Here is a 14,175-nt window from a genome sequence, read left to right as displayed (position 1 = left end):
ATCATAATATAATCATACCTGGTGGGAATTTTTAATATATCTTGACTCCCATATTTCATATATTTTCTAGGTACCTCTCAAAGAGCTCTTGAATGAAAGCGAGGAAGAAATTAGCAAAGCTTTAAATAAAAAGATTGATCTGGAGAACACTTTAGAGCAAGTAAGTGTGGTGCACGTAATGCAGCCTAGCCTCGAGTGTGACTTGTGATTGCTGAGCAATGTGGTTTAAATTCTGATTTGTCTGAGACAGGGTTTCTCTGTGTAGCTCTGGCTGTCGTGGAACTCACTCGGTAGACCAGGCTGGCTGGCCTTGAAATCACAGAGGTCTGCCTGCCTCTGGCTCCTGAGTGCTGGGATTTGCTGGGATTAAAGGTGTGAGCCACTACCACCCAGTTTTATGCCTTTTTAAATAATCAATCTGTAAGTAAAATCCACAGCTTTACATAAATAGCTATTCAAGTAATCCGCACAAAGGTGTTTTCAGTGTTAACAAATATCCTAGCATCTGAACTTATGGGCTACAAACATGGCTCTGTAGTAAAGTACTTTCTTAGCATGTGGCTGCAGCCCTGGGTTCAAGTCCCAGTACCACCAAAAAAAAAAAAACCCTACTTTTTACTAGGAAGATCTTTTCCTCTCCTCAATAAAATAGAGGTCAAGAGTGTGCATTGTACCGGCAATTCCAGCACTTTGTGTTCAGAGGCTGGGAGGATTGCAGGTTCCAGGCCAGGCTAGGTCACATAAGCAAATATGCATAAAAGCAAATATGAAGGTTCTATAATGTTAAATGTTAATTTTGATGTCTGTCAAGCTGGACACCATGAAGACGGAGAGCAGGAGGAATGTGAGGATGCTGAAGGAAGAGCTGCAAAAGCTGGACGACCTTTACCAACAAACTGTGAAGGTAGGAGCTGGACCGGTGTGTTCATCTGGCTCGAGTCTCATCTCAGCTGGATGTGGCGGTGTACACAAGCTGAGAGCAGGCCTCAAAACTGAGCCAAAAAAGCCAGGTGTGGTGTCCTCATACCTGTAGTCCCCGTGGGAGGATTGGCACAGCTTTGAGACCCACCTGGGCATAAGTAATTGTCCATTAAGAAACGTTGCAAGAGGCTGGAGAGATGGCTCAGAGGTTAAGAGCTCTGGCTGCTCTCCCAGTGCCCCTGAGTTCCCTTGTCCCATTGTGGTCCCAGCATCCACATAGTGCCTCACAACCATCTATAATGAGATCTCGTGCCTTCTTCTGTTATGCAGGCAGAACACTATGTACATGATAAATAAATAAGTCTTGAAAAAAAACCATTGCAAACTTACTTTCCCAACTAAATTTCCTTCTATTCATAAGAGCTCCAGAAGGCAGGTAAGGTGAAGACTGACTGCCACTGTTCTGTCCAACCCTGAATTTTCACAGACAGGCATTGAGACCCCATTCACGAGCCATCATACAATTAAGTTTTACAACGGTGCCATTAGTAATTATACCAGCAAAGTATCACAAATAGAAACGTTTGTATTGCCCTATATTATATACGGGATGCTTTTTGAGCAGTGTAGAATTTTTGGAAGTTGTAACACAACATTTGATCTGCATGTGAAGTGTGAAATATGTGCCTATTATTTTTACTGTTATCATATTCCTTGCATGAAAGGTTAAGTTTATTCTTTTTTTTAAAATTTATTTATTTATTGAGGATTTCTGCCTCCTCCCCGCCACCGCCTCCCATTTCCCTCCCCCTCCCCCGATCAAGTCCCTCTCCCTCATCAGCTTGAAGAGCCATCAGGGTTCCCTGACCTGTGGGAAGTCCAAGGACCGCCCACCTCCATCCAGGTTTAGTAAGTTGAGCATCCAAACTGCCCAGGCCCCCGCAAAGCCAGCACGTGCAGTAGGATCAAAAACCCATTGCCTTGAAAGCACTCAAGTGAAAGACTTTGTATCCATACTTCAGCATCACAAACCTAGGAATCTGAGAATGACTGGAACTAATTTTGCTAAACATAGTTAATATGTGTGTGAAATTTTAATCAAAGTACCAGGTTTCCTTAAATTAGACTTGAACCATTGTTAAATAGTGTGCTACACAGAATCTTCCTGGAGGGGGCACATCTGTGTTTATCGTATGGAGTCCCCACTGGAACAGTTAAAGGAGGCAGTCAACAGCTTGGAAATATAAATGATGCCATGTTCTGGTTTTTTGTTTGTTTTTAATGCTTAACCTACTTTACTTAAATCTGCCTTTAGCAAATGGAATATGAATCGAAAAAATGATTTTTCTCCTCTAGGAGGCTGAGGCACAAGATGAGAAGTGTGCCAGGGAGCTTGAATCCCTGGAGAAACACAAGCACCTACTGGAGAGTGCTGTGAACAAGGGCCTCAGCGAAGCCATGGATGAGCTAGAGGCTGTCCAGCGGGAGTAAGTTCACCTCGCCAAGATCTGATTCTTTAAACTTTGTAAAGCTGCTTCCTGTTTTTTATCTTTAATTCCTATTATGAAAGTATTTGTAAAGAATGATATTTTAAGGATTTAATCCAAAAAAATAAGATACCTTATGCTACTATTAGAGGTGGGTCATAGCATCAGGGTAGCTGACCACATATCAAGTGAACTGAAGCATCTGGTGGTGATCTGTGTGCTTACATAATGGCATTTGGATGGATTCTACCAGGCATGGTTTTCTTGGTAGTGGGGGTGAACAGGGTTTCTCTGTAGCTTTGAAGCCTGTCCTGGAACTACACTCTATAGACCAGGCTGGCCTCAAACTCACAGATATCCACCCATCTCTGCCTCCTGAGAGCTGGGATTAAAGGCATGTGCCACCACTTACAGCCAGGCATGGTTTTCTATATGCACCAAATATTTCTCAGGGAAAATAGTAACATATATAAATGCAAAATTTGCATTTTGCTCAGGTTACTACACTGTACTAATTTATTCATTTATTTTCTAGATATTAAACAATTGGTTTCTTTTTATTTTAATTCTGTAGATACCAACTGGTTCTACAAAGCACAACCGAAGAAAGGGGAGAAGTGACACATGACTTACTGAATCTTTTAGATATGGTTGCTACACATGTAGGGTCTTTGGAAGTAAGTATGAAGCTCTTCGCTGAATTCTAGCTGCTTTGTTTCTATAGGAATTGAATAACAAATTTTCCTTTTTCTTTTATTTATTTGAAAAAAACCTACGTTTTAACATTTTCATACCAATCCCAGTTTCCTCTGCCTCCTCTCCTCCTGCTCTCTCCAACATCCAACTTATCCCCCATCCACTCCTCAGAGAAGGTAAGGCTTCCCATGGGAAGTCAACAAAGTCTAGCACATTGCTTTGAGGCAGGACCACTGCTCTCCCCGCTACCTAGGCTGAGCAGAGTATCCCTACAAAGAGAATGGGTTCCAAAAAGCCAGTACAAGCAGTAGAGATAAATCTTGCTCTCACTGCCAGTAGCCCCACAGTCTGCCCCAGCCATTCAACTGCCACCCACATTCAGTGGGCCTAGTTCCCCCCACTGTCAGACTGGTGTCTCTAGTCTTAGGACTAGGGCACATTTCTTTGTCTCCCTCTGATTCTAGGGACAGTCTGTGTTTCTTTGACACTAGTTCAGAGTCAGAGCACATGTCTTTAGTCCTGGGTTCAGGAATAACGATGTTTCTTTCCCTGGCCCAGGTCTCAAATCCAAGGTGTGTTTCTCTCACTGGCTCTGGGTTCAGAGTCAGGGTGCTCAGTGATTGGTTGGTTTCCTATTCCAGTTGTCCCTTTTACCCTGCACTCCCCCTTTTTATATGTTAATAAATAACAGGGAGATTAGAAGTGGGCGATGTTTTCATGAGACTTCTTCCTGCTGCTTTGGGGCATTGAAGTTCTTGGGACAATCTTGATCTTCATCCCCAGGAAATAACTGGATGCAAAGGACTGTGGCTTTATAGCTATAGGCTGGTAATCCTGCAATAGTAACTTGTTCAAAGTCTGGTTAGAAATCTTTTGGATTTGTTGTTGAAGAAATTTAGACAAGAGGTTTAAGAGACAGGGCATAATTAGTAGAATTAAGAGAAATATTCCTTAATGAGGGGTTAGGAAGGGTAGCATCCAGTACCATATCTGACTATTAGTGATCCACTGGATAGATTTTGAAATCTAATCCTATCCGATTTTGTAGTACTACGGTGGCTAGTGAGTCCATTTGTCCCTGAAGAGTAAGGATATTCTGAGCTACCTTTTGCAAATTCCGGATGGATTCTGAGGAAAGCAATGGTAAACGGCTAGTCCTGCTGTTCCAGTGGCTGCAGCTGCAGTTATGCCCAGGGCTGCTAGAAACGGTATTACTTAGATTGCTCATTTACCATGCCGTGTCATGAAGGTATGAACTTGGCGGTGGGAATTGACAAGGGTTCTTCACCAGGAACCACCCCTACCTAATTCAGGGAAGGGGAACACTATGGCACAACTCCTATACCACCTATCAGGTAAGCAGAATATCATAGAGAATAGATGCATTATGAATGTTTGGACATAGGGGCTAGGTGGTAGTACCAAGGGTATTATTGCAGGTTTCAGAATCCAAAATGTTCACAAAGTGTGTTCCTGAGGAATTAAAGCAGTCTGTACTGCCAAAGAGAGGAATATGAGAAAGATAAGGGGTGGTAGCGAGTGACATTTGGCTTGGAAGAATTAACACGTGGTAAGGGGAGAGAATCTAATAGGACAATGGGTGAAGCCACAAAGGGTGAGTGAGAACTTGACTCTGGAGGGACACACAACCAGCATTCTCCAATGAGGTCACGCTGAGTGTTATTCAGCAGCTGATACACAGTAGTCAGGGTTTGAAATGACATGGTGTTACAGGGAGCTGGGGTCCAATAAAGGTGATTAATAAGGACGTAAGAACCTTTGGGGAGCTTTGGACCACTTCTACTGTGGGGTTGAGCGAGTGGGATGTGTACCCTCTGCATTTTGAGCGCTCCTGATAAGAGCCTGTGGTAAATGCCATCATAGAGCTTCCCAATGACTCTCATTTCCCTTCTGGGGTACCATGGATTCTTAATCAGGATGTAAAAGGTTCCCCCTTCTTCATAAATGGCAGAGTGTTTTCCTAAATGTGCATCATGTCTTTTACAGGACCAATGAGGACAGCCTCCATAGGTTTCTGGCCAGCGTTGACAGGAACCTTTAGTCTGATCATAGAGGAAGCAAGCACAGGGGACAGGAGTTCTTTCCATTGACTTTGGTGTTATAGGGATAAGTGTCTCTTTTTTGACAGCCTGCTAGTGAGCAGTCTCCGGACCCTACCAGCTGAGTGATCTAGTTGAACTGTTGAGTATGTTTCCTGAACCTCAAATCTCCACATGTAGAGATAAGCAGTGTATGAGAAGCTAGAATAAGAAGAGGTAGGGCATAACCCAATAGGGTTGGGCTTGAGTCTTGACCTATATGGATGTGTGAGGCCTCATTTTTCTAAGACCGGAAGGACGCTGTTCAGTTTTGGTATCTTCTGAAGCTTAAGACGGCAAAGTCTTGTTGGGGATCAAAAGATTGTTTTGAGCTGATGGTAGAAAAGGTTTGAGATGGGAAAAATTAATCCAGTGAGGGGAATCCTGAAGCTTAGCAGCAGTTAGAGTAATAAGGATTGCCCTGAAGAGGCCTGTCCATTTTGGAGCAAGAGTGCGGGAATTTTGTCATGGAGGAGAGAGGAGAACTAAATTCCCAGTGTTAATTGGAGAGGGAAGAGGATCTGGGAGGGGTTGAGGCAAATGATGATTGGAGAAATTCCAAATAGGAGTACGAAGACAGTGGAGCAAAGGGGTACCTACCCACCCTGAGAATGTGTCTACTGGGACTAGAAGGTATCTGAAAAGTCTAAGTGTGGTCATGTCTGTGAAATCGAGCTGCCAGTCTGACCCAGGGAGGAATCCCCTGCCTGGCGAGTGGGGAAAGGGGGACTCCGATGCCAACAGGAGGGATTAGAGGTTTCACAAATTTTATATGAAGCTGTGATAGTCTTTAGAAAAAACAGACCCTCAGAGGTGAGCTGTAAATAAGTTTTGATGAAGTGAGACAAAGCCTGGCTATTGGCATGAAAGATCTGGTGTAAACAGGACAAGATCTGTTGAGTACCTGGGGATGATAATGAAGAGATTGGTTGTAAGAGGAGAGCGTCTTGTAGTGTGTGAGAAGGATCCAGATTTCCAAGAGCTGCGGCTCTAGCTGCCTCATCAGCGCAGTTAGTTCTCATTGAAATAATGGAATTGCTTGATGTGATCAACAGTGGACAATTCCTATGGCTATGGAAGATGGGAAGACTCTAATACGGCTATAATTTGGTTTGAATTATTTATGGATCCTTCTTTTGTTGTTAATAGCCCTGTTCCCTCCAGATAGCTGCATGTGATAAGAGAATATGAAAAGCATACTTTAAATATTTATAATATAAATATAAATATATATAATATAAATATATATATATATATATAAAATGTTTAGGGATTGTCCCTAAATTTAACAAGCACGGGATAGAGCTATTAATTCAGCCTGCTGATCTGGTGGTGTGGTCTGGAAGGGCCTAAGCTTCAACCACTCTGGTTGAAACAACATATCCTGCTTCACGTACTTCTTCATATAGGAGGGAGCTGCCATCGGTATACCACGTATAAGTACAGTATAAGGAGAAGTGCTCCTTTCTGTATATGTGTAGAATAAGGTAGTAACTCTTCTAGGGTCTCGCTGTATAATTGTAGTAGGGAGTATTTCAGGATTGGTTGGGGGAGAAGATTTGAAATGTTAAAAGGTAGACATGGTTAAAAAGTTAGTATTGTGTCTTGTACAAATGCTACCTGAAGGGAGAGAACTCGGGAGGGAGGTAGTGTTTAAAGTCCCTTGTATGTCAGAAGATGTGACAGGTGGTGAGGAGAAAGAGCAGTAATAGGTGACCCAAAGGTTAACTTCTTTGATTCAAGTAGAAGCAGTTTAGCTGCAGCCAGAGCTCGTAGCAATGTGCCCAGCCTTGCACAGTCTGGTCTAGTTTTTCTGACAAGCATGCAGCAGGTGCAGAGGAAGGACCCAAGACCCTGAGGGCATATCCCTCCTTTTCAGTAACACACACACACACACACACACACACACACACACACACACACACACAGTCCCAGTGTGAGAGAGAGAGACAGAGAGAGAGAGAGAGAGAGAGAGAGAGAGAGAGAGAGAGAGAGTTAAATCTGGAACGTGTAGGCTGGAGCCTGGAGAAAGGCTGGTTGAAGCTTACGAAATGCCTTGCTAATGGGCTAGGAGAGGTTCATGTAGGGGCCAAGGGCTGCTTTATATAGGGGATGGGCATGAAGAGAAAAAGAAGGAATCCAGGTGTGAAGGAAGCCTGCCATACCTAGGAAAGATAGGATTTCATCCTTTGTGTTAGGAACTGTGAGTGACTAGATTGTTTTCTATCTAGGGTAATGGCCTTATGAGTTGGAGTGATGGCTAATCCCAGATGAGTAACCAGAGGAGTGTATAACTGGACCTTAGAGGGGCTGGACAGAAAGTTCAATAGGGCCAAGGCATCTTCCTGGCCGATGGGCAGGGATGGACAACAAAGGGGAGGATATCTGTGTACTGTATGAGTTTAGATTTCGGGAGAGACAGAGAGTAAATGTGGGCTGTCCTGGAATCCCTGGGGTAGGATGGTCCAAGTGAGCTGGGTAGAGACATGGTTGTCTGGGTCAGTCCAAGTAAAGGCTGATATGTTGTGACTGGGGACCTAGAGGAATAGAAAAGAATGCATCTTTGAGGTCAGGAACAGAGAAATCGGAGGTTTTGAAGGAATAGTGGACAGGACAATATAAGGACTGGATACTACAGGATGAAGGGGAATTACTGCTGAGTTAAAAGTCGGAGGTCCTAAACCTAATCCAATTTTTGACTTAAGAGAATAGAGACAAGAGGATTAAGTCCCCTGAGGCTTTAGAGAGAGTGGCTATTGGGCCCCCGTGATATGTTTGATTGGACTTTGCAGTTGGATGATGTTGGGGGTGATGTTTGACTATAGAGGGATTCTGAGTGTCTCATACCTGGGCATCTACATGAGAGGCAAGCTGTTAAAGGAAAAGGAGTGTCAGAATGTGTGGTTTGAAGTAGAAGAAGGAGGGAAATGCTGGTGAGCTTAGGGTTAACCGGATGGAGGGAGCAAAGGAAATAGAGGCTCCTATTTTGGTTAGGAGGTCGCCTTCCCAACAAGGGGATGTGGCAGGTTGGTACCACTAGGAAAGAATGGATGAGGGGAATACCCCTAAAGAAAAGGCTAAGTGGTGGGGTTTGGTGAACTTGGTAAGTTTGTCACCCTATTAAAACAATAGAGAAACAGGAAGGTAAGGTGGGCCCCCAAAATTTTGTCAGAGCCAAAAAAAGTAGCCCTAGTGCCTAAGAGGAAGGAGATGAATCTCCCTGATACTGTGATAACTACCCGGGGCTCCCTGTTGGATATGGCAGTGGTCTGACAAAGGGAGCCCAGGTTCTATCAGTCATCCATTGCCAGACACAGAAGGTTGGCTGAAGGGTGGTTCCCCATGGCATGGCGACAATCAATACTCCATTGTCCTTCTCAATGGCACCCTGGACATGTTCCAGGTGGTTTACATGGGTTGGGACAAGTCCTGGAGCCCGTGACTCTCAGGACCACATTTGCAACAAGGGCATACAGGTTCTTGGGGTTCTGGATGCCAGGAACTTGGGTTTCTACTTTTGCCAGCTGAGAGACCCTAGCTATCATCAGGTACTTTTGTTTACAGACTTTTTCATCTCTTCCATGAGATCTCTTTATATCTTAAAGGCCACTGCTAAGGCTTCTACTTGTGGAGTCAGAGGTCCTCTCTCCAAACGTTTAAGTTTAAATCTCTGGGAAATTCTGAGAGGAGAAATAGGTCATAAGGAGCTGCTTTCCATCTGGGCTCTCGAGATCCAGGTTGGTGTGTTATAAGAGGGCCTTTGTAAGGCGGTTGAGGAATTGGGATGGATTTTCATGTTTTTCCTGAAAGGCCTCTTGGGCCTTTTCATAATATACTGCCTTCAGGGAAGCCCTACGGAGACCAGTTAAGAGGTATGTTATGAAACAATTCCTAGCTAGGGTGTCCCTGGGAGTATTGTAATCCCATTCAGGGACCTGAACAGGGACTGCCCCACTGGGTAGATGTTTTCCATTTGATGGAATTCATCTGCATGGGCCCTAGCCTGACCCCAGATTTGCCTACACTCCTCTGGGAGGAGATGGTTGGCAAGAATCATATAGACATCGTGAAAGGTAAGATCATAGGATTGGGTAATGTACTGGAATTCTTTAATAAAAGTGGAAGAATTGGCAGTATAGGATCCTAATCTTTTTTATACTTGGGAGAGTTCAGATTAACAAGAAGGGTACATTTAGCTGACTAAACCATCCACCCCAGCAACCTCTCACAAAGGGAGAACTGGAGCTGCTTTAGATTGGGGAGGTACAGGAGGTTCTATGCCAGAGCGAGAATGAGTAGCAGGAGGACTAGGGACTGTCTGTGGGCTGAAAGTAGCTGCCAGAAAGATCTGTCCTGGACCACCTGTCACTAGCAAGGGAGAAAGAGAGGTGAAGGGACCAGAAGAGGGGGAACTGTGGGCTTTTGTCTGTAGAGGGGAGGCTTATTGACTGGATCAAAGGTAATAAATTCATCCTGTTCTGATTTGATAGCTAGTAGGAGTTGGGTGGGTGAACAGGAGGCACAGAGAGGAGGCTTGGAGTGAAGGTAAGAGAACATTTTAACATAGAGGGTCTCTTTTCACTTCCCTGATCACTGACAATACTTAAGGTCCCAAATAATACTGGGATCTAGTGTGCCTTTAAGCAGCCATTAGTTGGTTACCTAAGGGATATTGAGGCCAAGTGGTACATACTGTGCTCATCTTTCTGGGTCTGGTGTTTCTTTCTGTGGTCTGAGATTTCTTAACCTCACTCACGACAGTTTTTTTCTAGTTCCATCCATTTGCATGCAGATTTCAAGATATTATTTTTTTAACCACTGAGTATAAATCCATTGTTTAAATATACCACATTGTCTTTATCCATTCTTAGGCTGAGGGGTATCTGGGCACCTAGGTTGTTTCCAGGTTCTGGATGTTACAAATAATGCTGCTATGAACATAGTTGAACAAATGTTTTTGGATTGCGATTGAGCATTCTGTGGGTTGCCCAAGAGTGGTATTGCTGGTAGGTTAATTCCCAATTTTCTGAGTTCTTTATATATTTTGGAGATCAGTCATCTATCTGATGTGGGGTTGGTGAAGATCTTTCCCCATTCAGTAGGCTATCATTTTGTCTTATTGACTGTTTCCATTGCTTTACAGAAACTTCTATTTCAGACGGTCCCATTTCTTTATTGTTGCTCTCAATGTCTGTGCTACTGGCGTTATATTTAGGCAGTGATTTCCTATGCCCATGCTTTCAAGACTACTTCCCATTTTCTCTTCAGTGAGGTTCAGTGAATGGTGATGGTTCTCTGATTTCTTTCTCAGCCCCTTTATCATTTGTATATAGGAGGGCTACTGATTTTTTTTTAGTTGATCTTGTATCCTGCTACATTACTAAAGGTGTTTATCAGCTGTAGAAGTTCTGTCGTCGAGTTTTTGGGGTCACTTAAGAATACTATCATATCCTCTGCAAATGGAGAAAGTTTGACTTCTTCCTTTCCAATCTGTATCCTCTTGATCTCATTTTGTTGTCTTGTTTCTCTAGCTAGAACTTCAGGTACTGTGTTGAATAGATATGGGGAAAGTAAGTGGCCATTCTTGTCTTGTTCTTAATTTTAGTGGAATTGCTGTGAGTTTCTCTCCATTTCATTTGAAGTTGTCTGTTGACTTGCTCTATGTTGCTTTTATTATGTTTAGCTGTGTTCCTTTTATCCCTGATATCTCCAGGAGAAGGAGTGTTGGATTTTGTCGAATGCTTTTTCAGCATCTAATGAGGCGATCATATGTTTTTTCTTTCAATTTGTTAATAGGGTGGATTACATTGATAGACAGATGCTGCACCAGCCCTGCATCTCTAGGATGAAGCTGACTTGAGCATGATTGATAATTTTTTGATGTGTTCTTGATTCAGTTTGCCAGTGTTTTATTGAGTATTTTTGCATCAATGTTCATGAGGGAGTTTGGTCTGTAATTCTCCTTTTTGGTTGAGTCTTTGTGTGGTTTCATTATCAGGGTAACTGTAGCATCATAATTGTCAATGTTCCTTCTGTTTCTATTTTGTGGAACAATTTGATGAGTATAGGTATTAGCTCTTCTTTGAAGTTCTGAATACTGCACTGATTCCAGCCGGCCCTGGACTCTTTTTGGTTGTGAGACTTTCAGTGACTGCGTCTATTTTCTTGCATGTTAGAGGTCTATTTAAATTGAGACCTCATCTTGTTGGATTTTTCCTGTGATGAGAATGAAGTGTCCCTCTCCATATCTTCTGATTGATTTTAATTTGAAGTCTATTTTGTTAGATATTAGGATTGCTACACCTGCTTGTTTCTTAGGTCCATTTGATTGGAAAATCTTTTCCCAACCATTTACCCTGAGAGAATGTCTGTCTTTGAGGTGGAGGTATGTTTCTTGTATGCAGCAGAAGGATGGATCTTGTTTTCATATCCATTCTGTTAGCATGTGTCTTTTTATAGGTGAATTGAGTCCATTGATCTTAAGAGATATTAATGACCAGTGATTGTTAAATCCTGTTATTTTTTTGGTGGTAGTTTGTGTGTTTTGTTGGTGTGAGGTTATCTGTTGACTGTGTTTTCATGGGTGCAGTTAGCTTCCTTGCATTGAAGTTTTCCTTCTAGTACTTTCTGTAAGGCTGGGTTTATGAATAGGTATTGTTTAAATCTGATTTTTTTGTGGAATATCTTGTTGTCTCAATCAATAGTGATTGGAAGTATAGTAGTCTGGGCTTGCATCCGTGATCTCTTAGTGTCTAACTTTCTGACTTTCACGTTTTCCATTGAAAGTCAGGTGTATTTCTGATAGGTCTGCCTTTATATGTTTAGTGTTCTGATTATAATATGGAAAGGAGACTTTTTTTGGTTCAGTCTACTTGGTGTTTTGTAAACCTCTTTTACCTTCATAGGGATATCCTTTTTTAGTTGGGGAAATTTTCATCTATGATTTTGGTTGAATATATTTTCTGTGCTTTTGAGCTGGAGTTCTTCTATTCCTATTATTCTTTTTTATTGATATTTATTGAGCTCTACATTTTTTCTCTGTTCCCTCCGCTGCCACTTCCCTTCCACCTTCAACCCTCCCCCAAGGTGCCTATATGCCTAATTTACTCAGGAGATCTTGTCTTTTTCTACTTTCTATTTCCCAGTAGATTAGATTATGTAAGTCTCCCTTAGTGTCCTCATTGTTGTCTAAGTTCTCTGGGATTGTGATTTGTAGGCTGGGTTTCTTTGCTTTATGTTTAAAAGCCACCTATGAGTGAGCACATGTGATAGTTGTCTCTCTGTGTCTGGGTCACCTCACTCAATTTCTAGCTCCATCCATTGTCCTGCGAAATTCAAGCTGTCGTTATTTTTTCTGCTGTGTAGTACTCCATTACATAAATGTACCACATTTTCTTAATCCATTTTTTGGTTGAGGGGCATTTAGGTTGTTTCCAGTTTCTCTCTATGGGAAATAAAGCTGCTAAGAACATATGAGCACATGTCCTTGTGGCATGATTGAGCATCCTTTGGATATATACCCAAAGTGGTATTACTAGGTCTTGAGGAAGGGTGTTTCCTAATTTTCTGAGAAATCACTGCACTGACATGCAAAGGGGCTGTACCAGCTTGCATTCCCACCAGCAATGCAGGAGTGTTCCCTTTACCCCACAACCTCTCCAGTATAAGTTGTCATCAGTGTTTTTGATCTTGGCCATTCTTACAGGTATAAGATGGAATCTCAGAGTTGTTTTCATTTGCATTTCTCTGATAACTAAGGATGTTGAACATTTCACCTCATTCCTTTAATAATTTACAAATGTCATTCTTGTATGTAAATGTCACACTTGCTTGTACATTAAGAATTGTGAATTGTTTCCACTAGAAACACCTTGAAGAACAGACTGCTAAAGTGGACGCAGAGTATGAAGGAAGCATGGCTGAAGACCTCTTGGAAAATATCAAAGAGATTGCAGAGAAGTACAAGAGCAGCGCTGCTCTATGTAAGACTCCTGGTGAATGAAGATAAATTGACGGTGGCTGTCTTCTATCTGTCATAGATGTATATTAACTAAAATTGTATATGTCCCCAAACTGTGTAACGTGGTAGATTAGCTTTCTAGGTGTAACAGTTAATAAAGTACATTAGTAAAGTGAGGGTTTTCGCTCCATTTCTGTGACTCACTTCTGATAAAAGTACATGGTTTGGGCTAAACCGGGAGTTAGCAGAGTACAGTGTGAACCAAGTAAGACACACCCATTCACTGGCTTTCTGCAAGTGCTTGTCCACTGTGATGGTGTTAAACAATCTAAAGAAGACACCACTTGGCCTGCAGAGCCAGACATATTGACTCTCAGGTCCTTGTGACTTTTCCTTGGAGGGTGGGAAGAAGCATCTGTTCACCCTTTCTTCATCCGGATGAAAAAGGTAACAAAAAAAAACCAAAGAAAGGATTCCATCCCAATCCGGGTAGTGAATCAGTGAGTTCATTGGGGTCACTTGTAGGATCACAAATGACTCAAGGCAACTACAGCACCAGGAATCCTCCTGGACAGCATACCAGCACTTAGACCATGAAGAGTGCTGCCGACAGCATGGGCAGCTCACAAACACCTTCGCCACTGAAGAGCTTTGGGCAGCTTAAGGGAGGCTACACTACCACAAAGTTCCCCTAGTCCAGTCAATTATGTACATCTTATAGAACCTCAGGGCAGGGACCCCCAAACTCCCTAAGCTCCCTACTCTATCCATGAAGAAATGTCGATTAAAAGACAGTTATCTGCAGATAGAGCTAAATGAACACAGTCTAGAGGTGGTTTTAACACTCAGGAGAACATGCCAGGGAAGAGGAAGACTCTGCCTGTTCAAGTCAAGCAGAACAATGTATGGGGCACCACAGTGGCCTTAGAGTCAGAAACACGTCGTGTGCAAACCCTGTGGAGGGGACTGCTCACGGAGAGTGATGGGGTTACTGCTGCTCCTGAGAGCTCAC

The 14,175-nt window shown here is 42.7% G+C and overlaps 1 protein-coding gene across 1 annotated transcript in view; it reads left to right on the top strand.

Moving 5' to 3' along the window:
* The window catches only part of LOC101990054 (kinetochore protein NDC80 homolog), a 34,459-nt gene extending 21,254 nt beyond the window's left edge, over positions 1 to 13,205 (top strand). Inside the window, exons 11-15 of the mRNA XM_005358381.1 lie at positions 71 to 160; positions 812 to 904; positions 2,278 to 2,408; positions 2,983 to 3,085; positions 13,068 to 13,205. Of these exons, the coding sequence (XP_005358438.1) occupies positions 71 to 160; positions 812 to 904; positions 2,278 to 2,408; positions 2,983 to 3,085; positions 13,068 to 13,205 (555 nt within the window). The remainder of the gene's footprint in view (positions 1 to 70; positions 161 to 811; positions 905 to 2,277; positions 2,409 to 2,982; positions 3,086 to 13,067) is intronic.
* Positions 13,206 to 14,175: the final 970 nt, after the last annotated feature.

This window comes from Microtus ochrogaster, chromosome 26 (genome assembly GCF_000317375.1).
Source record: "Microtus ochrogaster isolate Prairie Vole_2 chromosome 26, MicOch1.0, whole genome shotgun sequence".
Classification (NCBI taxonomy): domain Eukaryota; kingdom Metazoa; phylum Chordata; class Mammalia; order Rodentia; family Cricetidae; genus Microtus; species Microtus ochrogaster.
The sequence above is the reverse complement of the archived record's forward strand: the minus strand, read 5'-3'. Positions and strand labels throughout refer to the sequence as shown.